This window comes from Enhydra lutris, unplaced genomic scaffold, assembly GCF_002288905.1.
Source record: "Enhydra lutris kenyoni isolate GAN:26980312 unplaced genomic scaffold, ASM228890v2 scaffoldscaffold13, whole genome shotgun sequence".
Classification (NCBI taxonomy): Eukaryota; Metazoa; Chordata; class Mammalia; order Carnivora; family Mustelidae; genus Enhydra; species Enhydra lutris.
In genome coordinates, this window is record NW_019154097.1 from 35,980,252 (window position 1) to 36,005,479 (window position 25,228).

A 25,228-nucleotide genomic window follows, 5' to 3' on the forward strand; every position below is an offset into this window, starting at 1 on the left:
GGCCCCTCCTGCCCCCCTACTCTGCGCTCCCTCCGGAGCTGGCTTGGCTTCATCAAAAGCAGGGCCCATCAGGGTGGAGGCGGCGATGTGTCAGCTGGTATTCAGGCTCTGGTTGTGCGCTCAGATCGCTCCCCCTCCCCATCTCCCCAAATCCACCCACCCACCCTTTTACCCGCTGCTTGGGGCCTTCTGGGTGGCAGCACTTCACAGAGGGAGTCAGAGCGGCAGGCTTGAGCCCTTGGCTGTTGGGGGTGGGTGGACTGACTCACTTGGCCCCCTCCCTGGTGCCGATGGGGCAGCCCCCACACCCCTGGGCGCTGGCACCCCGTCAGGCCCCAGGGTTTTGGAAAAGGAAGGCTGCAGCCCCGCGGCGCCTGACCCGGGCCGGCTGAGGATGCGCCCTGCGCGCAGGGACCCGCCGGCCCCCGAGCCGGGAGGAGATGTTTAGGCAGCGACCCCCCAAGAGCAGGCTCGCTCCCGCGGCAGCCTGCTGGGGCCACCCTGGCCGAGGGCCCGCCGGACGCCCCTGCTGGCGGCGCCCCTCCCCGGGCCGTGGCGCGTCCCCCGAGTCTCGCAGTATTTCCTTCCTGCACCTTTAAGAAGACCGTTGCTCCGTGGTGGGATGGTGTGTTAAAGCCACACAGAGGAAGTTACGCAGCCCGGATCAGACCGAGAGATAAAAGCCCCGATGGTGATCGTGAGAGATGGCAAGAGGATTTAGCCCCGGCATTAACTTGGAGCGGAGTGCAGGGGGGCGGTGAAGCGGCCCGCCATCTGGCCCGCGCCGCGCCGCGGGGGGGATGCGCCGGCGCCCCGACGAGCCGCCGCGAAGCCCACCCGGGCCGGGGGCTGCCCGGTGCCCGCGCGCCGGTCCTCTCCGAGCCGCCCAGGGGGCCCAAAAAGTTTGCACTTGTTAGAGGCGACCTCCCGCTCGGCCCGGGGTGGGCGATGCGGGCGGCGCGGGCGGTCCCCTCCCCCGGCCCGCGTCTCCGGGACGGCTGCGGGCGGCCCCCCCGGCGGCCGGAGGGCGCCCCAGCCCCGATCTGACGGCCGCGGCGGCGGCGGCCACAGCGGCGAGCGGGAGCGGCGCGCCGAGGAGCAGCGGCTCGCCGCCCTCCGGCCCGAGCCCCCACCCAGCGCCGGCCAGGGCAGGCGGAGCGCCCGCGGGCGGCGGTCCTCGGCCTCCCGGGTCCGCGCTCCGGGAAGCTGCTCCGAGCCGGGGTAAGGCGGGCGGGGAGAGCCGGCGGGCGCGCGGGGGGAGAGCGGCTGCAGCTTTGCCAGCCTGGTTTCATTTTTAAAGGGCTTCGGTGACCGTGCAAGCTTCCCCGGGGCCCGGGAGCCACTTAAAGCGGCCCAGCAGAGGCTCGGATGCAAAAGTTATTTGGTGGCTGCTGTTACTAGCGGAGGACTGGAGTCGCCCGAGAGGGGTGTGTGAGTGTGCCTTTGTGGCAGCATCTTAAAGGAAAAGCTTGTCTTTCCGGCTGGCGTTTTCCTACCAGGGTCTTTTTCCATCGTGTGTGTGAGCGCGCGCGCGCGCGAGTGTGTGTGTGTGTGTGCCCGCGCGCGCGCGTGTGTGTGGTGGGGATAGATGTTGCAAGAATGCGTGCATGTGTTTGTGAAAAGGAAATTAACCCTTCTCTCGCGCTACTCCTCCGCCCCAACTGAACCGCCACCCTCGACCGCCACCCGCCAGCCCCCCTTCCCCGCATCCCCTTCCCATCTCTCCGAAAACTGGGTCTGTGCGAGTTGCGCAGAGAAACTCTTCGCCAGCCAGGCTGGAAACTTCTTTCCGTGCCGTGGAGGGGTGGGCTAATGGGGGAGGGGGATGAGCAGGGACGGGCTTGGGGACGTGTGGAGTGGAGCCTGGAACAGGTCTGCGCGCAGACGGGGGAAGCAGAGGCAGCGGGAAGGCGGGAAGAGGACCGTGGGCTCACGGGGTCTGCCGGCTCGGAGTAAGTTGCCCGCCCGGGCGGGGGACGGCGGAGGCAGGGGCGCTGCTGGAAGCGGCGCGGGGTAAAAGGAGGTAACTAATTCCCGGGCTTTGCTCGGTGTCTTCTAATTGAGGGAGGCGGTGCCAACGGAGGGGGCACCCTCGGTGCCGGCGGGGCCTTTATTAAAGTCCTGCTTATTAATTGCCGCCGGGGCTTGCGCTCAACTTGGGAAAGACAAAGCGCAGCTGCGGGACTGGGGGACACGCCCCTATGCGATGCATGCCCGGGTGCAGCCTACCCGATGCTCGGACTCCACCCTGACCCCTCGGCCCAGCCAAGACCGACCCCGGACCCCGGCCCAGCCCAGGCCTCCTTTTCGCGCCCCACCCCCCAGCCCTCAACTTTCCGGGGCTCCCCGGCCGCCAAGAGGCGATGGGGGGCGCCAGGAGCCGAGAGGGCCCCTGTTCCAGGGCTGGGGGCACCTGGACCGCGGGTAGCAGGATGCTAGCTAAGCCAGCGGTGCTCGGAGCACCCCGGCGGACCTGGCCCGGGGTGGAGGGCGGGGAGGTGACCCGGCGGCAGCGGGCTCCCCTCTCCTTCCTAGACCTCGGGCACCACCCCCTTGATGGCAGATTTCATTCCGCCCCGCTGCCCCCATGGGAAGGGAGAGGGAACCTCAGGGTGGGCAGCCCCCCGGACCCCTCTTCCAGTGCCCTCAGGGGGGCCCCGCGCCCACAGCGCCAAGTTTCCCACGAGGCGAGGGCGCAGCGGGCAACTCCGGGAGGAGCCCGCTCTGAGCCCAGCCAGCTCCGAGAGGCGCTAATTCAATAAGACAGAGAAATCGGAGTTCAGAAATCCTGGTAAAATCTAATTTTCGGGTTTTAATACCCTGGCTATCAGCCCCCCTCGGTTCCTGAGGACTCTTAAAAGAAATAAAGCGCATTGATTCTATTTGTTCCTGGGAGCTGCAGTTTCTTAATAATATCAGGTGAAGATTTATTTTCCAAGGAGAAAACGATCCACCGGGATACAACCTCTTACTCTGAAATTTCCCGGCTGGCTTCCCACTCCCCGCGCACCGCCTCCTTATTCCGGGGCCTCTTGCTTCTCTCGTCCCTCCTTGTTTTTTGTTTTTTGTTGTTGTTGTTGTTGTTATTGGGGTTTTGGTTTTTTGTTTTTTGTTGTTGGTGGTGGTTTTTTGGTTTTTTTTTTTTTTTTTTTGCTTTTCTTTTTTGGCAAAAGCCGCTGTAAGATTCGCTTGTTGAGCTCACTAATCTCGCTGTGATACCAGCAACGCCCCGCTGACTGACGAGTTGTAAGCACATTTGCTACCCCGCCCCCAGCAGATCGGGTTGTCCTTGGCTTCCCCCCACCCCACCCCTGCCCCAACCACCACCCCATTTTCCAGGGAATGCGCCGCATTTAAACCGAAAGAACTGCAAAGCGTTTCCTAGATTTTCCAGTTGCTCCGCACTTGGCTCTCCGTGGCCTCCCGGCCTCCCGGCCTCGCTGCCTCCCCGCGCCCGGGGGAGGCTGCCCGGGGCGCAGTCAAAACCCTGGGCAGCGGCTGGTCCTGCAGAGGAAGGAAGCCCGCAGCCAGCGCCCTGGTGTCGCCTCCCCCGTCAGGAGCTCCCTACCTGTCCGTGAACAGTTGGGAGTCTTGGGCTGGAAGAATTAATTAGGGACGCGCTGTTTTCTGGGCAGCTCGAAGCTTGGGGAGAGGCGTCCAAACCTTTACCGGCCGCGCTCTTTTATTTTTATGACATTTTCTCAGGTTGTAAAAATAGTCGCCAGGCCGGTTCTTTCTGAGAGTTTTCTAGCAAGGAGCGCATTCAAGGCCAGGCAGGTTCTAAGACAGGTTTCTCTTTAAGCAGCCAGAGGTGAGCCCTGAAAATGTGGTCCCCCCTCGGCCTCTCATTCATCTCCATCTAGAGCCCTTCAGCCAGGGAGAGGGGCAGGGGCCGCCTTAATGCTGATTTATGATTCCCCCGGGCTGACTGGGCGCTACTGTAGGAGCCCAGGGGAGCCGCCGGGCCCCTCTGGACAAAGTCCGCCTCCCCGGTTTGTCATTTTTGGCCGCAGTGTGTTTGTGTCTAGGTGGAGAATGGGGTTTCGAGGCAAAGTGATGAACTCTTTAGGGGAGGCTTCCCTGTAGGGGGTGGCCCGAGGGGGTGGCAGGTGAAAATTGCTGAGGTTAGTTAGCACCAAAGCCCAAGCAGTGTGGGGATGAAGAGGCAATCATCATAGGTCTAATAACCAGAATAATTAATAATGGGGCTGTCTGGTGTGACTCATCCCATAACCTTTGCCCTACTGGCTTGTATTTTTGGCCAGGATCCCACACTGGCTGGACTCAAGTTCTCCTGGTGATGTACCCAGTGTCTGGGGACACACCACGATACCGGAGTCATGTTTTCTGCAATGTAACATTTATCTTCGTTATAGCTATTTGGGCTCTTAAATAATTATCAGTAGCTTAAAATAGTAAAGTAATAATCATAATAGTGACTCATGTATAGACGCACCCTCCAAAGATGATCGCAGTTTTGGCTTGATCAGAAACTCTAACGTGACAAACCATCATCACTTCTGCGGTAGTTTTCACCGTCCCTAGTTTCTTAGCGTTGAAAATCCCATGGACCATTGTAGAACTTGGGGAGAGACTTCTCAGCACCTGGTTCTTCCTTGCTGGCCCACACTTGGATCTGTACCTGTCTGTACAGGCTCGTTGGCACTCAGGGTGACAGCTTTGACATTCTGACTTGTCGGTCACAGTTTCGAGAGCCACCACTCAATCCTGACCCCTGAGCATGTTTTAGGAAGTCGGTGACCCCAGGCAAGGGCAATTCTGCTGCCCTAATAACCCCAGAAAAGAGGGGGGGGGGAAGCAAATCCCCTTCTAAATAATGTGCCGAGCCTGCAAATGTGCAAATCTAATATTAATAAAATTAACCTGGCTTTCTCGGGAGACCTTGCTAATGCAGCCTCATTTTTTTTTTTTTTTGGTGCACATTTTGCCAGAGAGCTTTTATTCTTATGCATCTTTATCGCCCCCCCTTCTCTTTTTAATTTGTTGCAGGTGTTGTTGCTAATGAGCTCTCTTCCTCCCCTCTTACAATGAAAGACAAGCCAGCCCCCGGGTACCTGGATGGATTGAGAGCCGAAGTGTCAGAAACTTCATAATAAGTTGCTGATGGCTACCAGCCAAGGTCAGCTGGCCCCCATTAGTGCCTGTCCCCACAAAGCAGAGCCAAATAAGCTTCTCCCCAGTTAAGAACCTCAGTCACTTTTTTATGTGGCGGTCCAGCCACACAATTGTTGTCACTTTAAGCCCATGTGAAAAGAAATCTCTTCTGTTGGTCTGAGATGCCGGTCCAGTCCCACAGAGGGGACACCGTTCCAGCTAACACGCACACCTCCTGATTTTATTTTATCTTTACAACGCAGGCTGGAGGGTTGTTTTGCAGTTCTGTTGAGCACATCACACATTTAAGGGCCCTTTAAAGACCTGGATTGATTGGAAGGACAAAAATTAAAAGCAATCTGATCCGGCCTCGTGCCAGATCCCTGCGGATTTGCTCCCTATCCCATTTCCACCCACTGTCACAATTCGAGAGCCTGCCTGATTTGATCAGATTCGCCTCTGGGAGAGGTGTAATGCCAAGGTTAGGAGGACGCGAAGTTACGGGCAACTTTCTGATTTGCCCATCAGCAGTCTGAGAAACGCTGGCTCTGAGTCTTCCAAATCGGCCTTTGGGAAGAAACAAGTTCCTCGCTCTTCGCAAGCCGGCACTGCTCCGGTCCCTGGGACATCCAGCCACCGGTGCCTGGTAGATGTGGCACTTCCATGCTGAGGCCGAGAGTCCCGCCTGACCCAGTCACTGCCTCTCCAGGGCCTGTCTGGGCCACGCCCCTGCGGACTGCGCAGCCATGCTGCCCCTGCTCGCACTTTTCCTGCACTGCCTCCCACTGGCCTCGGGGGACTATGACATCTGCAAATCCTGGGTGACCACGGACGAGGGCCCCACCTGGGAGTTCTACGCCTGCCAGCCCAAGGTGATGCGGCTGAAGGACTACGTCAAAGTGAAGGTGGAGCCCTCTGGCATCACGTGCGGAGACCCCCCTGAGAGGTTCTGCTCCCACGTAAGTCAGCCCCCCGCTGTCCTGTTTGCTCAGGCCAAGGGGGAGGGGGTCCGGGACAGACTCTGCTGATGGGTGGGCAGAACGGCAGGACCAGAGAGATGCAAGGTTGACTTTCCTGCATCTTGGGTTGGGAGCAGATGGCTGTCCCACCTTGGAAAAGGGCCAAAGCCAAGGCCACCCCCAGGGCTCTGCGGTCATGTGACGTCATTCTCTGGGGTGGGTACTTTCTTGACCAGCTGACCACCAGATCCTTTTCTCTTGGGAAGACCATAGTAGTGATGGGCCATGCAGACAAGCCCCGCCTCCCCTGAGCAAGGGAGCAGGGCACGGAGCGCTCTGCGCATCACTTCAGTGGTACCACGTCCTCTCCCACCTGATCCAATCCGGCAGACGGTGTTGCCGGGCCAGCGCATGCCATGCGCCAAGCTGGAGCTCTGCAGGGGAAGGTTTGATGCAAGTGCAGAGGGGGTTCATAAGGGTGGAAGGAGAGAGCCAGACCAGGACGGACGGTGTGGCTGGTTCTCTTTCCAATCCCATCCCTATGGGTGGTGACTGCAGTCACTGGTTAAGTCAGGGGGACAGCAGCTGTTCAGGTGTTGTCACTTGAGTCCTTAATTAGAGAAGGATGGGGTCTTAGAGCCATGGAGCACTTGAGCAGTCCGTGTTACCAACCACAACAGCGGTGATAATAGGAGGGACCATTCATGGGAGCCCCTCGTGTGGGCTAAGAGCTTGCTATGCAAGTCCTCCCATCAGCTCACCCAGGCTGATTCTCTGTTGTATCAAGGAGGAGTTTCAGGGGATGGGCTCTGAACCAGTGGCATCTCTGGGCCTCTGTTCCATGGTCTGTAAAATGGGCGTTTAAGGGGAAAGTGAGCTGATTCATATGTGTAAAATGCTGAGTAGGGCCTTTCACAGAGCAAGTGCCCCATAGGTATTAGCTGTTGTCATTCCTGTTGTTCAGATGGGGAAACTGAGGCTCCAGGTCACACCAGGAAGTGGTAAAGCTGTGATTCAAGGGTCTGAGCTAAGCTGCCTGCCGAGAGGGACCTTCCCACTTGGCCAAGCCTTAGATCTCCATCCCCGCCCCTGTGCCTGGCAGGAGGCTGGGCTGGGCAGCATCTTCGGGGTGACTGCTGCCTCCATGTGTCCTTGAGGGAGCCTCCGGGTCTCTGGGCTTATGGCTGGACTGAGCAGGTATTCCACTGGGCTCCTGAGGACACCTCAGTCCCACGGGCAGCAGCGTTCCGATCACAGAGCAGCCAGCCTGGGAAGGTAGCTTCCTGTCTGGACTGTCAGCGGGGAGGCTGTTACTGGGGCTGGTGGCTGGGCCAAGGGAGCAAGCTGGGGAGTGGGGGGGGGGGAGAAGGCAGCAGAAGGCTGGGAGTGGGGGTTGCTGGATAGCTCGTGGGGATCACTGCACTGGGGATCCCAGGGCCTCACGGCTCAGGGATGAGCAAGGGGGTCAGCTCGTAAAGGTCAGGAGCAAGGCCACACTTGGGGGGCAGTGGAGCTCAGTTCTGAGCCTATGTACTAGGAGGGCACCCCAGCCCAGCTCATGCAAAGACTTTTCCACACACTCCCGAGACAGAGTCAACCTCTGCTTCTCGTATTAGAGTCCTGACTGTATTTCTTCTCTTAAATATTCATCATGCTTTAATGTACTGGGGGGAGGGTGTGGGGCGGGGCAGCTAAATCATGACTCACTGGACCAGCATCTGGTCAAGGGCTTGAGGGGAGGCGATGACCATCATATGCAAGTCTGAGGCCCTCTCCTGGCCAAAGCTGGCTCACGATACCCTTAGCTCTGGGCCTCTGCCCTGCCCCCACTCTCGTAGGGAGGACCCAGGGCACCTGCCAGGGTGGGGTACTCACCCTCCCCCAATCCTACTGTTGTCCCGCCTGAGCCCTGGCAGGTGTCATTGAGTGCTGGGGTCTGGGAGGAGCTGCCATCCCCTCTCCTTCTGTCCTGGGAATACAGGAGAGGAAGAGCAGCGTCTTCAACATCTCCTGCCTAGGTCCTGCCTAGGGTCCTCAGTGTCTCCACACCTGTCTGATGGACTTAAATATTTCATCACAGGCTGCCATCCCGCTCTGCCTATTATCACAAGTGTGTGGCCAACAAGAATGGGGACTCTGCCTGGCCGGTGGAGGGGGGCTGGCTTCTGCAGGGAGCGGTGGGGGAGGGGGTCACATCCAGATAACTTCAACCCCCCATACTGCCTCCCCAGAGCAGGTCCTGCCTGTGTCTCATTTAATCATCTCTAGGATGCTCTGAGTGGGTCCTGGTCTAATCCTGTTGTAGGGATTAGAAGGGGTTGCCTAAATCCCGCCAAGGTCACTCAGTTTGGAAGGCAGAGGGCAGCCTGTCTGCAGCAGAGCCCACGCTCCCCCACCAGGTGGCTCCGCCTTCCCTCGCAGAGGCTCAGCTTCCTGCCCAGTAAAGGAGAGATAATCCCGTATGTGAGGCATGGAGCTGGCCGGGGAGAGCAAACTGGCACACAGTGGGTTCTCAATGTGCAGTAGGAGTTGTGCGTTTATCATTATCATCAGGACGCGCTCAGCAGTGTCCCTGGCTTTTCTTCTTTGCCTCTGTCCAGCCTCCAGAAGGCCACGCCCTGCATTCCCGGTCCCTGGGCAGCCGGCCTGCCCTGGATGGTCAGGGAGCTCCGACGCCTGCAGGCACGGCCGGCGGCATGAACCACCAGGGGGCGCCCTAATGGTATCCGGTAGCCTGGCCAGCGCCCAGTGGGTCCCTGCGGCGACTGCTGGACCTGTCCCCACATGCGGCCAATGGGAGTGTGAGCCCTGGAGCACCCCCCAGGGTGCACGGGGAGGGCACGAAGCAGCCACTGTTTTCGGGGTTCAGGGTGCGGACCCTCCCTCCCGCCAGGCTTCCCGTCCTTCCGCAAGGCCACCTGAGACATGAATTGTAAATTCCAGCCTGGTGAGGAAGGGGAGCGGGGAGAAGACCAAGATAAATGAATAAATAAAAACCTATTGGCTCTAAATGCACAATGAGAATTAATAGGGATGAGCTCTCAACCAAGGATCTGAGGGCAAGGGCAAAATTTCAATGAGGACTGCAGGAGAGCACGGGCGGCCCCCACCCTCCGATCCGGCCGGCCGCAGAGGGCCAGCCTGGCCACGCGGCAGGGCCCAGGGGGCAGGAGAGGCAGTACCCACTGAGGCTTCTCATCCCCTGTGCTGTTGGGTGTCGGGAGCAGCCCCACGGTGCCCCAAAACACTCTCCTTGTGCCTCTGGAGACAAAAGCTGACCCACGAGTCTCAGGAGAGAGATGGTGAGGAAGAGAGAGGGGGTGGGGTGCTGGCCACAGACCAAGCAGGTGGTGGTTAAAGTGACCCTACAGGTCCCCCCTTGCCGCCTAAAATGTAGTCCTTGGACTCACCTCATTAAAAATGCAGAATCCCAGGCCTGCCCCAGACTGCTGAGCCAGGAACTGCATTTTAACACAAGATCCAGGGATCTCAGAGACATCCAGGGTACGGTCCGAGGTATGTAACGGCCTCATGGTGCGTGCACCCCACGGCTGACGTTCCCAGGGGATCTGCGCGGGCTACGTGCCGAATCCCTATTCAAGGAGATGGTGGGGAGCAGCAAGCCCGGGAGTGAGGGCTGGAGCTGGGAGCTGACGTCTCTGAGACCCTCTGGAAGCTTCCAAAGAGAGGCTGTAGGTATCTCGTCTAGAGCCACAGGCCTGGGGTCTGAGGACCCGAGCTCCCATCCCAGCTCTGCCATTCTCAGGTCATTTAGATTCTCTGAACCTCCGTTTCCTCGTCTGTAATGGGCGGTGATCGTGGGCTGCCTTGCCTGCCCCACCAGCTTCCTGGAAGAAGGAAATGTTTCTCTCAGAATATCTAGAAGTGCTTGAAGAGGGTGAGTTCTGTTCTCGTGTCAGGCTTTGATATGATTGTTGATCCAATCTTGATCCTCTTGATTTTGAAATAGGTGAACATTAAACTTTTTATCCAAGGAGACTTTACATGTACAGGACCCTTGGTCTTGGGCTTGACGGGAAACCAGGAATAGGCCATGAAGGTGTATCTTTGACCACCCTTTTTCCTCAAGCACCTGCTTTACCTTCTCTGTGCCGCGGTTTACCCAGATGCAGAGCACGTGGTCCTATCCCCCCACCCAAGGGGACTGCTGGGTTGGGTGGATCCTTGAGTCCTCAAGCCCCTCCCCACTGTGACATTGAACACCATATGTAGAATCAAGGTCATAGATGTCCCACCTCCTGCCAGACCTCCATGTTCACAAAATATTCCCACCAAGCCACACTGACCTGACAGCTCCGCTGGCTCAGCCCTCCTTCCCCCTCTGTTTTCCTGGTCCCCAAGCCCGCAGGGGAGAGCATGTGGAACAACTTGCCCCCGCCTCCTCCTGTCCTCAAAGAGACAGCACGGCAGACGTTACCCACATACACTAACAACAGGTGTCAGGGAGACAGAGCTGCTGTGGTGGGAGCCCCCGAAAGGTGAAGATGCATCTCTTCAGCTCACCCTTTGTGTTCCAGCCCGCCACGCTTCCCACCTCTGCACCCTTGCCTAGGCCACCTCCTCCACCCAGAATGTCTTCCCTCGCTTCCTTCATTTCCAAGGCTTCCACATTTACCTGGAAAACCCCAGCTCAGTCTTCAAGGTTCACGTTGGACCTCCCCTCCTCCAGGAGGCTTTCCCTGATTCCCTAACCCAGGTGGGTAGAAGGCCCCCATCTGGTCACACCCCCGTCATCGTGCTCACTGTTGTTGGCCTAGTGGTTTAGGGCATGGGTCCTAGGGGCAGAGAGATAGAGGTTAGAACCTCATGCTGTGTGACCTTTGGCATGAGGCTTAACCTCTCTGAGCCTTATTTCCTCAAATTGCTGCTATTAATAGGATATGCAAACAGGACTGTCTGGTGCACAGCGCCTGGCATATGGTTGATGCTCATTCATGAGGGCTATTGTACTCCTGGTGTTTTCTTTTGCCTTGGACTGTGAGCTCCCCAGAAGTCGAGCTGTCCCATCTTTCTGTCTCCAATCTGTGCGAGGTATGCGTTTAATGAACAAATGTCGGGTAAGTGGAAGGTGGATGTGATCCAGGAAGACTTCTCAGAGGAGGAGAGATTAGAACTGAGTCTTACAGGAAGAACTAGGGTTTTGATCCGGGGAGAGGAAGCACCGGAAGCTCCCGCTTGTCTCCATTGGACCCCTGCTTTGTGGGACTGGCGATGGGGTGACAGCAGGAGGTCTGCACAGCTCTGTCCTTAAGTAGAAAGCGACTTTGGAACCAGAGCTTCACCCAACCCTTAGTTAAAGCAGCTCATTCTGTTGAAACGCCTGAGGCAGGGCCCAGGTTAGGACAAGAATAGTTCCCAGCATGACATCTTCCTGCACAGTGAAGTCTCCTTCCTGGGGAGCGGATGAGTGACAGGCTGGGGGCAGCGTTGCTGGGCGGTCAGTGCCCGCACGCGTGAGATCCTTGCCCCTTACCTTTCTTAAGGGAACGGCTTTGGGTCCAGACACCCCATGGAGGGTGGGTGCAGTACAACGGGAGTGCGGCGGAGAGGGAAGGAGCCTGGAGGTGGTAGCCTCCAGTGTCAGAAGAGTCAGAAGGGAGTGTCAGAAGCTCTAGAACTTTCCAGCATACACATCCCTGCCTTCCCCAGGCTCGTCTTCCTCTTCCATCTCTACACTCTCCAGCTTTGGTTTTTAATATAATCTCATGTGTCTCCAGCCTTGCCGGTATTATCACCAGCTGCCTCAAATCCCACATGCGGGGAGGAAGGGGATGGACAAATGGACAGCCTGGGCAGGCTACCCCCCACCGTGGATGAGAATTTGGGATCTGGGAAGGGGCAAATGCGAGCTGCTGTTACCCCGTCCTTCTGGGTTGTGGGACTTTGGCTGAGTCCCTTGTACTCCGAGGCTCGATGTTCTCATCTGATCATTGGGATGACAGCAGCCACAGGCTCAGAGGAAGGCTGACGGATGAGATGAGACAAGCCTCAGAGAGCCCTCAGCTGGGCGCCTGGCGCAGAATGAATGTTCCCAAAAAAGGGATTTTCTTTTTCCATCCCAGAACTTAGCTGGAGAGACAAAAGGAGGGACAGTAGAACATAACAGATAGAAGGTGATGCCGTTGACCGGGCCTGGAATGGGAGGTAGAGTCCGCGTGCACGATGGGAGTTCAGAGATGGGGGGCCTGGGGCTGGGGCAAAGGGTCGGAGGGATGCAGAGGAGTGACAGCTGGCGTGAAGGGAATGGCACGTTCAAGGTCATGGGGTGGGGGTGTGCGGGGGACATGCAGAGGGAGGACGTGGATGCCTGGGAGGGGAAAGCCATGTCACCGCCTCGTCCCATCTAACCCCCCTCCCTGTAATTCTGTGCGGTGGAGTGTTTACGGTTCCATTAGGCAGGTGAACAGAGAGACCGAAGCTTCCCTAGGTCTACTCAGTGGTGGGGCTGGGATTCAGCCTTCTTCTCTCTGGCTCCTAGTGTTGGGGGACGGCTGGGGGGTTGGGCCAAGGATGTGGTGGATGGGAGGGGAGGAGGGGAACAGTGGTCAGGCAGAGGCTGGAGGGGCTAGAACAGAGTGTGGCAGGCTCAAAGGAGGGGGGCCCCTCGCCGCGCAGCCCTGGCCACCCCAGGACCGGAGCCCGGACTGCAAAGCTCCATTCCCATCCCACAGCCCCCATGGCCCAGGCTCCCTGGCTGAGACCTGGCCCGGGTCCATCTGGCTCACGAGTGCCCAGGCACCAAGTGCCGAGGAAACTAGGAAGTGGCGGATGATGCAGAAAACGGTTCTGCTCGGCTTCGCTTTGCAGGTTCTGATCTGTTTTTCCTCAGCGGCAGATTTGCTTAAATATATGAAAATGTGTTTCTAATTCCCTGAGCACACACCAACTGCTGGGGGGAGGGCAGTGGGGGAGCGTGCGAGAGCTGAACGAGCACCGGAGGGGAGCCAGGCGGTTCCAGGTTCTGCAAAGCCTCCCTGCTGCTGGCACGCCAGGCCAGGCCCCCTTGGCCTCAGTTTCCCCCGCTGCACCATGATGCGGTGTGCCTAGATTCACCAGCATTCCAGGAGGATGGCCAAATAGATTCTGGGATGTTGGAGAAATCTGGGCTAGGGTTCGGCTTTGGTCACAGGCAGAAAAAATGGGGGATCCCAGGGCACATAGAGAGGTTCTGAGTGCCGAGCCCAGTGTTAGACTTTTTTTCAAGTTCAAACTCTTTTATTATAGTAGTTTTCTAAATGAAAATCAAAACAAAGAAAAATAAAGATGAGCACTAAAAATACAATGGTACATCACATAATTTCCTTCTGGTTCTATAAATTCTTTTTTTTTTTTTTTTTTTTGGTTGAGATATAATTAGCGTACAACACTGTATTCGTTTTAGGTGTACAATGTAACAATTTGATATATGTAGATATTACAAAATGACCACTGATGATAAACTTAGTTAACATATATCCCTGCACAAGGTTAAAGGTTTTTTGTTTGTTTTTTTTCCTTTCAGTGCTGTTTTTAAAAGAAATTAAAATTTTTTTTCTAATTGAGGTGAAATTCACATTACGTGAAATGAACCATTAACATTTTTTATTGTAGTAACATATACAGACCATAACATCTGCCTTTTTAACTATTTTTAAGGATCCAGTTTCAGAGCATTTAGTACACTCAAAATGTTGTGTGACCACCACTTCTATGTAGTTTTGAGACATTTTTCATTACCCCAGAAGGGAATCCCATCTCCACTAGTGGTCACTCCCCAGGCCCCCTCCCCCCGGCCCCTGGTGACCATGAGTCAGCCTCCCGTCTCCATGGGTTTGCCTCTCCTGGACCCTTCGTGGAAATGGGATCATACGACACGTGCCTTTTTGTGCCTGACGTCTTTCACTTGGCATCACATTCTCGAGGCTTGTCATGTGGTGGTAGGGGCCACTACTTTGTTCCATTTTTAAGGCTGAGGAATATTCCACCATATGGCTAGACACATCTCTGCCTCTGTGCCCCGGTCAGTGGACATTTGGGTTGCTTTTGCTTTGGGGCCGTTAGGAATAATGCTGCTATGTCCTTGTGTGTGCACTTTTTGTGTGGACATTGCTCTGGGGCATACACCTGGGAGTGGAATTGCTGTGTCATATGGTAATTCCATATTTAAGTTTTTGAGGAGCCACCAAACTGTCGTCCATAGTGGCCACACCACTTTCCATTCCCGCCGGCATGGGACATGGTTCCGATTTCTCCACACCCTCACCAGCACGGCGTATCTCCCGTTTTTTTGTTTTTTATTATTATGGCCAACCTAGTGGGTGTGAGGTGGCATCTCATACGGTTCTGATCTGCCTTTCTCTAGTGACTGGTTTACTGACTAGTGTATCTTCTATGGAGAAATATGTATTCATGTCTTTTGCCCATTTTTCCACAAGATTGTCTTTTTGTACATGTCCTTGATGTGTGCTAGGTGCTAGATCCTTATCAGACGTCAGATTTGCGAATATTTCCCCAACCTGGTGGTCAGCCTTTTCACTCTCTTGATTGTGTCCTTTAATGCATAATATTTTTTTTTACTTTAGTGAAATCTAATTGATCTATTTTTTTCCTTTTGTTGCTTGTGCTTTGGGTGTCGTATCAAAGAAACCATTGCAAAGTCCAAGGTCACAAGTGTTTACCCCCATATGTTCTTCTTAGACTTCTATAGTTTTCACCCTCATGTCTAGATCTTTTTTTTTTTTTAAGATTTATTTATTTATTTGTCAGAGATCACAAGTAGGCAGAGAGGCAGGCAGAGAGAAGAAGGGAAGCAGACTCCCTGCTGAGCAGAGAGCCTGATGCGGGGCTCGAACCCAGGACCCTGGAATCATGACCTGAGCCAAAGGCAGAGGCTTTAACCCACTGAGCCACCCAGGCGCCCCCTCATGTCTAGATCTTTGATCCATTTTGAGTTAATCTGGGTCTGTGGTGTACCATAAGCCTCCGGCGTCCTTCTTTTGCGTGAGGATAGCTAGTTCCCCCAGCACAGTGTGATGGAAAGACTGTTCTTTCTCCACTACGTGTTCTTGTCATCCTTGTGGACAACATTGGCCATCCATGCGAGGGCTGGCATCTGGGCTCTCCATCATTTCCCAGGAAACACTGAGCATCCCGTGTGTGGTGTATCCTCAGGTCCTCCCAAAGAGCCTACAGGATAAAAATTACTTTCCCCATTTTACAGATGAGGAGACTGAGACCCCAGCACTAAGTGGAGAGTCTGGGCTTGAACTCAGATCCCAGGCATTTAATGTGATGCCGGGGTGAAGCCGGAGGAGGGGGAGCCCAAAGGCTCATGCCCTCCCCCTCCCTTTCTCTCCCTCCCTCCTTTCCTCCTCTGTGTCTCCTTTATTCCTCACCAAGCTCCCAGACTGGGATGTTAGCTCCGATGCTCAGAGGAGGGTAACGGGAGGGGTGCCCAGCCTGTGACTTCTTTCCAGTCTCAGAGTGTCTCCTCCTTAGCTTCTACAGCAACCCCCTCCCGGGTCTGGACCCACTCAGCAGGGCACCGGAGCCTGGGTCTCACTTCGCCCCTGACACATAAATGCCACTGCTAATCATCCTGCATCTCAAGTCGGGAGTGCAGGTTGGAAGGGGTCTGAGAGATTAGAGGAACCGAAATACCTAGGAGCACATGCCCGTGGGACTGATGGCTCAGGGGAAAGACGGCCCCTTGGACCGGGCTGCCAGTGACCCTCTGCCCCCGACACGAGGCCCTGAGCCCCCCACCCACAGGCAGTCCTAGGACTCCTGTGAACACAATGTGAAACCACTATTGACTCCAGCTCCCCTCATTTCCTACATGAGGGAAACTGAGGCCCCACAGGATGCCGTGACTTCCTTAGGCCCCTAGGGAGGGACGGCACACCCAAGAGGGTCAGCTGTAGGTCCCAGGCTCTCCTGAAAGAGTGGACCGGAGCCCTGGGGACATGTGGCATTCCACACCACGTTTCCGTCTATGCACTCGTGCCTGGGATTTGACCTCACATGACGGCATTTGGTGGGGGGCGTGGGCTGCCTGCCTGAAAGCCACCTGCAGCCCGCGGGGGGGCCCGGGCTGACCCTTCAGTGTAGATGTGACGTAAGGTTAACACATTGCTCTCTGGGCCCCTTGGGTGAGCCCCTGGTGACACGGCTGTTCTCAGAGCTGGCTCTCCAGGGTCCTGGGGAGCTCCAAGTCCCCCATCCCAGCCTGCCCACAGGCTGTGGTGTTTCACGCTGGGGCAGGGCCGTGAGAGGCGGACAGGAAGGGGCCCCGGGACCCCAAGGTGTGGCTGCACAGGGGTCACCTCCATTAGAGAAATGCAACCTTCTCCCCCTGTAGAAATTTTGCACATCTGATCTGCCCTCCACACCTAACCCAGGGATGCTCTAGGGCTGCCCTCCCCGGCCCCCCTAGGAAGGGAACTCGGACCATCAACAACAATCTGGCATCCTTGTCCCCCAGCCATTGCCAGGGTGCTGTGGGACCATTTGGACCCCTCCGTTCCTCGTTCCAGGTCCCTCCTTTTGCCCGTGTCATTCGTCCACTTGACTCCAAGTGTCGACCAGGGAAATAAAAGGAAATGAAACACGACCAGGACATCCCCCCCCCGCCCCCGTCATAGCGGAGTCTGTTGTTGGGCAAAGGTGAAAAGGAGGCCAAGGGGAGACGCAGCCTGCATGTAACCCTCAGGCTCCCTCCCTCTGCTCCAGCCCACATGGATGGTGGTGCCTATTTGGGGTTCTTGGGGGGTCCCCTCCCTCTGGGAATCAAGAGACAGCCAAAGGCAGGTGACAGTAGAAAGAGAAGCCAGCCAGCCAAAGGGCACACTGTCTCTGCCCCTGTCCCCACTCCAGACAGGCATCTTCAAAAATCCTCACCAGCAGCTCTGGGGCTGACACTGGGCGGGGTCTGGGCTCCCCACTGGATTAGCTTCCGGGAGCTGGGTGACCTCAAGGCAAGTTTTGGGGTAGAGATTTCCTGCCTGCACGCTCCCCTCAGAACCCTACTGCATTCCCTGGTTCTGTTTCTAGCCTTTGGGACTTTTAAACTTGGAGAGTAAACCAGAGAGGGGAAAGGAGAGGGAGAGATAAGGAAAAAACCAGTAATGTCCCAGACACGCAGGAGGACCCAGAGGGGACAAGCAAAGCTGGAGCCCAAGCCACACCTCAGCAGCAAAACCCCAGAGCAGGGGTTCCTGCCTTTGGGGATTCATGGTGCTCATTCAGGAACAGCGTGCACACATGCACGCGCACGCACGCACACACACACACACACACACACACACACACACCTACCTGCAGGGCACACGTGTATGGCTGCAAATACTCATGGGGCTTCCCGGACCACCCTGAGTCCACCGGTGGACCCCTGTGGTCCCTCTGGGGGCCCCTACACTCAGGAAAACCAATGTTGTCTTCTTGTAACTGAATGGTCCTGTTATCTGAGGGTTTTCTTGATTTTACCTCTTTCTCCTCAGAGGAGCAACAGCTTACACTTACTGAGTGCCTACTGTATACCAAGCACTCAACCTAAACAGCTCATCGAACCCTCACAGAAGTCTTATGGCGGATCCTATATTTATACCCATTTTGAATACAAGGAACCCAAGGTTCAGAGAGGTTAAGGCACTTTCCCGAAGTCACACAGCATTGAAATAGAGGAGCTTGGCCCTTCTACCCTGGGCTGCCTGGCGCCATCACTTAGCTGCTAACCGGGCCATCTACAGCTGCTGAGAGGCACCCTGGGTGTCTTAGAAGGCTGCAGATGGATAGAACTAGTTGTCATCTGTGTGCACGCGTGCGTGCTGTGGCCCTCTGCGCTGGGTGAGCGTATGGTCCTTGTCAGCTGGAGGAGGGAGGGCAGGGGAGGAGTGAGTGATGGTGGCAGTTAGCCCCCACCCCGCCCCACTCCCGCTGCCCTTTGAGACATGGCAGAGTCTGCTAATCCACTTACTTGATAATTCACTTGTATCATGTCTGTTTGGCTCATGCACGCTCCCACGCACCAGCTCCGGGGAAGGCGAGATGGTTTTGCCTGGAGGAACCGAGCTGTTTTTCTGGGGAAGGAGTGGGAAAAGAAATACACCCAACAATGGACAGTAATGGACCTAAAAATAGAGGGGCGAGGGAGCTGCGGGGAGGGGGAGCGTGCCGCCTTCCACCAGGCATGTCTGCCTGGAACGGGCAGCCCGCCCCTTCCCACCGGGGTTCCCCAAATATCTGGCGGCCTCACAGTGTGGGGGATGGGCATGGAGAGGGCAGAGTTAGGAAGGAGGGGAAGGGGGCCCGAGGCCACTCCCAGATGGAGAATTGTCCCGTGGCGGTGTCCTGGGGCCAGTGGCCCCAACCTTGGCTGCACACTGGAACTTCCTAGGCAGCTGATCCGGCCTGAGAGCCAGGACCCACCCTGAGGGTGTGATGTCGCTGGTCTGGGGTGCCCCCAGGCGAGACTAACCTGAGAACCACTGTAAGCTGTATCTCCACATCAGGAAAGCGGCTCCGATTTTGTGCCTGTCTCCTCCATGAGTCCTGTCTCCTCACCCCTGCAGTGACTTTCTGGAAGGCTCTAAACCCAGGTGGGCAGCTGAGACTCTTGGGGAGTGGAGAAGGCAGGGGCCCCACCAGCCCCCCACGGGGTCCCCGGGGCGGGCCTGTGCGCCAGGGCTCAGTCAAGTTCCCAGGTGTCCCGGGCACAGCTGAGTGCGCGGCCTTTCCTAGGACAGCGCCGGATCCCTTCCCGCATGAAGTGTCCTGTCATCTTTCACATTCAAAGGGCAGAAGGGAAGAGAGTTTGTTCTTAGAACCCATCCTTGTGCCTGAGCCACAGACGCTCCATTCTTGCTCCGGCCTTGGGGGATGGTGGGATGCCAGCCTCCCCCTCGGATGTCCCGAGCCTTTGGCTCCCAGGTTCTTAACCCCTCTTCCTTGGAGAAAGGCTGGCCAGCCAGAGTCAGGGCCTTCCGGCAGCTGCTAAATGTCAAGATGGATACTGGCCCCAGGCTGCCCCTTTGCCCTTATCTCCCACGCTCCCCACCAGCCCCTGCCCTGCCAAGCGCATTAACTCTTTTCTACCTGCATCTCTCCCTGTGCAAATTCTGCACAGCCGGCCTGCCCTTCACTTGGCCTCATGGTGCAGAGCATTCCTCTCCCAGCCCAGTTAAACCTTCCTCCACCGGTCCACACCTTGCCCGCCCTTCTTCCAGGCCCGCCGGAAATCCCACCTTCCCGAGGAAGGCTTGCTGACCATCCCAGCCAGTTCCCATCCAGGCTTGTCATCTGGGCCATTTGTGGGGACCAAGCCACAGGTGGCTTTTCTGGGGTCACCGCAGAGGGCTCAGTTGCTCTCGTAAGAGCTCAAAGTGCCTGGGTTACCCGACCTTGAGTCAGTGCCTGGCCTCTGGGGGCCTCAGGTCCCTCCTCACCTATGGGGGTGATGGCGAAAGTGGGGCCCCTGGCATAGAATCGGACCCCTTCTTCGTATCAGCTGCACCAGGCTCCCAAATCTGGCCGGGCATCCGAGTGCCTGCAGACAGGGTTGGTGGGTTGGCTGGTTGGCTTTCAAGCCAGAGCAGAATTTCTGGCTTTAGGGCCCGGGAATATTTGCCTACCCTCCTCTTCTAGGAATTCTGAGAGCAGCCAGGTCTGATGGCTGCTTCCCCACGACGACTTTGCACACAGCGAACATTCCGAAATAGTGGATGAGGAAGCGAATAAGTAGATGAATGAAATCTTGCTGGCTCTGTCTTACCACTCCCCTCCTCACCAAACGGTTCCTGCACAGAGTGGCGCACCTGTCGAGGTGTGCCCAGCTGGGTCCTGGGGGAGCAGGCCCAGGAGTCCTTCCTCTCTCCTCTGCCCTACCGCTCCTTAACTCCTTGGAGACCAGGAGGGAGAAACCCTTGCCGGTCCCAGCTTGCGGTTGTTGGCGTGGCCGTCCCCACCCATCCCCATCGGTCTGGGTGCTGTATGGACTCCGGAGACTTCCTATGGCATCTGGAGGACCCAGACAAGGGACCTGCCGAGGAGGGGGAGTCACTCTGCAAGCCTTAATTAAGCGCCTTACAGGTACCAGGCTCCACCTTCCAGGAGCACACATTAGCCCCAGAAGGTGCTAAGGAGAAGAGACAGTGCTCATCTCCAGGCTGGGGGCCGGCGGGGGGGCGAGGGCAGTGGCCAGGTATGCAGGCCCTGAGGAAGGGACAGTCAAGCAGACACCCCCTCGGGCTGGAAGGGAGGAGCTCCAGACAGGCTGCCCCATGCTGAAAGCCAGGGGTAGGGCGGGGGCATCAGGAAAGGAATCAGAGCCCAGAGGACTAAAGAGGCAAGAAAATGACTTCAATAGCACCATAAAACAGTTTGTAGAGCCATCTGTGGTGCGAAAATCCCCTCCGTCGCCCCTAAACCAGGGAGTGACGCGGCAAGGAGACGCTGGACAGCGCGCTAGGCTTCCCACCGAGCGCGTGATTTGGAACGTCTAACCCCGGTTCTGCCTTTTGCTCACCGAAGTGACATTGGCCACGTTGCCTGGCTATCCTGACCCCCGTTCGTCATCGGAAAAACAGAATTCGGAGTTGTGCCTTAGCTCACAGGATTGTCATGGATAGAGGAAATGAAATTTTGCGGGAAAAATCAGGATCACGATGTCTGGCGCCAATAGCAATACTCAGTGTGGAAACCGAAGGCAGGGAGGGGCAGGGGAAGGTCGGGGACAGTTTGGGTTTGGACTTTATGGGAAGGGGCAGCCTCTGGGGTTACTGGCGGCTTATACAGGGCGTCCGGTGGGGGATGGGGGCCGGACAGAAGTTAGGGGAGGGGCTTCGACCTCACCCCTCTTGGACCCGCCCCTTTCAGTGGGTGCTCCGCCCCCGCCACGCCCCCAGTTCCCTGGCCTCTTGAGGGACCACCAGGCCCCACTGTTCTGTTCTCCAGCAGGGAAGCCAAGGGCTGCTCCCGGAGAGGAGGAGGGCGCCCCTCGACACCCCCCCCTCCACCCCCCACCCCAGTGTTTAAATCGTCCATGCCAATTTTTTTCTCCTCCGTGATAAAATATTCATGTCAGCAGAGCAGGCCCTCTTTGGGAAGCCTGCATGTGTCTGGCCTAGGCTTTGCACAAGCTTTTAAAGAGCAGGACGCTTTTCCTACTCTCTAAGCATTTTCTGAGTCCTGAATCAATAATGCACTTTACCGGGCTTCTCTGGATGCGGCTTTTCTCCTCCCGGAACCCTGCCCCCATCCTGCCCAGTCTCTCTCTCTCTCCCTTTCTCTCTCTCCTTCTTTCTTTCATCCTCTCCGTCTCCCCCTTCTTTACTTTTCTTTACTTTTTCAAGAGGGATTAAATGAAAGTGTCGGCTCTTTGGGTGGCGGGCCCGCGTGGGTGGGGAGAGGGGTGCGCGGGAAGGGGGAGCAGAGAGCAGCTCAGCAGCGCCCAGGCAGGCGGTCCTTGGCTGAACAGGTTGTGTCCCTGCGCAGCAGGAGGAGGCCAGCGGCTGAGCCTTCCTGCTGGCCCCGGTGGGGAAGCGTTTTTGAGCTCTTGGCATGGGGGAGGAGGAGAGCTTGGGCGAATCCTGCTTCTCTCAGTTCTTTTTCAGATCAATTAGAAAGTGTTTACAGCATGACCAGAGAACACAGAACCAACATGTAAAAGAAAGGGGGCCTGGAACAGAGAGACTATGTGCAGTGTGAGCCCAATATATTGCCAAACTTTCTAGGGAGCAAGCCGTCTAGTTTGGCCTTTCTGCTTCTTGTGGTAATGAGCCCCTGTCACTGGGGGCATGCAAACGGCAGGGGAGCCATTCCTTGTCTGACTCAGACGCCTACACAGGTCTGGTCAGTTACCTTCCGCCAGGTGAGGGGCTGCGGTGCAGAAGTCGCCCTTGCGGGGGGCCACACAGACCAGCCCAGGCTCTCTTCAGTTGGGATAGAACCTCCCCCCCCAAACATTCCAGAAATTTGGCTGTGGGAAGAATCCACACACGCCCAAGGCAAAACAGAACGTATCCTTTTTTTCTAATGTTTTTTTAAACAGTACAGCTGTCCCCCACCCCCACCTTCTCCATGGTGTCAGTTACCCACAGTCAACCAAGATCTGGAAGCAGGTGATCCTCCTTCTGGCATGTAGTGAGAAGGTCCCTAGTAGCCTAATGCTTCGTCCCCACGCCCACGTCCCTGCCCTCGCTTCATCGCATCACCCAGACTTTTTATCTTCTCACGTCACAAGAGGGGAGAGCGCGGCACAGGAAGGTATGTGTGGAGAGGGAGGCCGCATTCATGTAACTTTTCCTCCAGTATTTGGTTATGATTGCTCTATTTTATTATCAGTCATCGTTGTTAACCTCTCACGGTATCTAATTTATAAATTTAACCTTACCATAGGCATGTCCATACAGGAAAAACACAGTATATGTAGGACTTGGTACCATCTGGGTTTTCAGGAATCCCCTGGGGGGTTGGAAAGTATCCCTTGTGGATAAGGGGGGAGACCACTACAAGAGTTTTAGCTCCTAGAGAGACGAACTCTTGTCTGGCCAACCAGAGCCCTGACAAGATGTCGCCCGTCCCCTCTGACCGTTCAGCTGTGGGAGGAAATCGGTCCTTCCGGGTCTGCGATCCTGGAGAGCAACATTCGGCATTTGCATCCCTGCCCCTCTGCCCGGGGCTTCCCAGCTGACCCTCTGCTGGACAGTCCTCCAGGGCAGCCTGACACCCTCGGGTCGGCAGAACGTCTTGCTGGCTGTGTCTGGTGGGGAAGCCGGAGGTGGGTACGGGACTGCGGACCCGGTGTCCGGGCTCGCTGCCGCTCCCCATCTCTCAGTAGTCACTTAACCACACTGTCCTCCCTGGGTGGCGCTGGGCAGGCCGCTTACCCTCTCTGAGCCGCACCAGAAGGATGAGATGGAGTGAGACAAGTGAGCAAGTGCCCCTCACGTACACTCTCGTGGGATCCAGTTGCGGGGGTAGGAACGTTTAGCAAATACCACTACGCGCTAATAGTCATTGGGGGTGTAGAGCAAGGGTGGGCAAGACCTGGTCCCTGCTGGCCTAGAGTCCAGCCCCAGTCATGGAAGGTTCTGGAAGGAGGTCAGTTGTGGGTGGGGCTGAAGTGAAAGGCCTCCCTTTCCTCCCAAACAATTTGGGGAACTGGGGCAGAGGAGAGGTGCTCTGGGCAGCTGAAGACCTGAGGGCAGGGCAGGTTCTGGGGGTCTAACGTGGCTCCTGGATTAGGACGTGCCCACTGTGGCTGGTTCAGAGTCGAGGTCTGGGCATGACCCGGTGTGGGGAGGGGGGTGGCTGTCTCCATGACCTCTGGATGCTCATTGCCAGATAGATGAGTCCGGGGAAGATCCCTTGTTCAGACCCCTGGCCTTTCCAATGGGTAGTGGCTGGGCTGGGAAGAAACATTGCTAACAAGAAACCAAACCCAACAGCAGCAAACCCCACCCCAACAAGAGAAGCATCCCTGGCCAGCTGCCGCTCCAGCCCTGAAACAGCGTTCAGGTGGTTTCCGCTGATTCATGAGAGGGGGTGGGGGGGATGACCTTGCTGAGGTCCAGGCTTCGGCTCAAACAGAAACCCAAAAGGGAAGGGGAGAGAACCCTGCAGGCAGAGGGAGGGAGAGAGGGAGAGTAACAGGGACAGGGGTCAGCGGAACCACCGAAGGAGCGGGACAGGGAGTCTTGCGGTGGTGGGGGGAGGTTAGAGACGGGCAGGGCAACTAGAATTAGGATCTGTTCCCAACAGAATCTCGTTTCCGCTTTGTTAATAATTTATCCCTGCTGCAACTTCTCTTACTAATAAATAGGAAATAATTTGTTAGGAAGAATTCCCCCGATACCCCAGCTTTCTCCCTGGAGTAGGGGTGGGGATGCCAAAGGGTGTGGGGGACTGAGGAACGTGAACTGGGGAGGTCAGGGCCAGAGCGCGATCCTTTCATGAATGGGGAAACTGAGGTACGGATAAGGCAAGGCCCCACCCAAGGTCATATGTGGTGGTTAAGAATGGTCTCCTGTGTCCCAGCTCCATGACCCTATGGGTCAGGGAACTTGTTATTGACCTACACACCTGCCCAGGCTGAAGAGTCCCCCCAGAGTTCTAGAAGCATCATGCAAGGTGGAGGCTGGGGCTAGCTCAGCTACCGTGGGCTTCCCCCACCTTTGCTCTTCCCTGAGTCCTGTTCTGCAAGAGGGAGCTGGCAGTGCCTGGATGACCCTCAGAGCCCCCTGCCCCGCATTCCTCCCCCTTGGTGTCCCCTGCCACCCCTCCCTAGGGCTCCCCTTGGCCGCCTCCCTTTTCCCACAGGCAGATGCCTCCAGCCGTGCTGAGGTTGACGGGCTGAGCACGAGACGGTTCAGTTGGCAACTCGACAGACAGGTTCAAAAAAATCTGTCAGCTGCTAAACTGTTCCCTGGGCCTGCCCACACGCCTGGGTGGCAGAGCGATGGGCTGTCTGCCTCCGGGTGGAACCCGAATCTCGAGGGAGCGGCCCAGGTCTGGAGGTGGTGTGTCCTTCCCTTCTGGGTGAAGGGCAGAGTTTCCTGAATTGCCCCTGAGCCCGACTCCCCGGCTTCTGGTCCCACCTCGGCCACTGGGAAGCAGCGTGACCTTGAGACCTAGCTCAGCCTTTCCTCATTTACAGAGTGTAAATGGGAGGACCCCATCTTCCAGGATAGTGCATGGACCCTGCTTTCGTGCTCAAGCCGCAGGGTTGGTGACGGCCGGGATGCTGTTCCTCCACCCGTCGCTGGGGAGCTGGGACCGCGCAAGGTGCTTGCCACGTGGCACCTGCTGTCGTTCTCACAAAGGCCCCGAGCAGTCAGCCTGCCCACGCCCCTGGAGTCCATCCACTCCACCAAGGTCTCCCAAGAAGCCCCCAGGAGTGCCAGGGCCTTGGCTGCCGTGGGGAAGGAAGCCAATGAGGCCCCTGCCCTCACGCCGCTTCCCCTGCAGAGCAGGAGTGAGACTCAACTCTGGGAAGCAGAGAGACTTGTACGTGGCTGGGGAAAGCCTGGAGGAGGGCTGTCCCTGCTCATCCCGCCACAAATCCAAGGGCCCTTCCCACCACGTTCTGGCACGCTGCTGCCAACATTCCCCAGACCCGCCCCATCGGAGCCCAGAGACTGAAATTTCATCTCGACACG

The 25,228-nt window shown here is 56.9% G+C and overlaps 1 protein-coding gene across 10 annotated transcripts in view; it reads left to right on the top strand.

Moving 5' to 3' along the window:
• The first annotated feature begins 1,098 nt into the window (after positions 1 to 1,098).
• LOC111145807 (netrin G2) overlaps positions 1,099 to 25,228 on the top strand; it is a 64,381-nt gene continuing 40,251 nt past the window's right edge. For 7 of the 10 annotated variants that reach the window (XM_022501046.1, XM_022501048.1, XM_022501041.1 and 4 more), the window contains exons 1-2: positions 1,099 to 1,221; positions 5,011 to 6,074. In XM_022501046.1, the coding sequence (XP_022356754.1) occupies positions 5,862 to 6,074 (213 nt within the window). In that variant the 5' untranslated portion in view covers positions 1,099 to 1,221; positions 5,011 to 5,861. The remainder of the gene's footprint in view (positions 1,222 to 5,010; positions 6,075 to 25,228) is intronic. The other 3 variants (XM_022501042.1, XM_022501044.1, XM_022501043.1) reach the window with 3 other exon arrangements.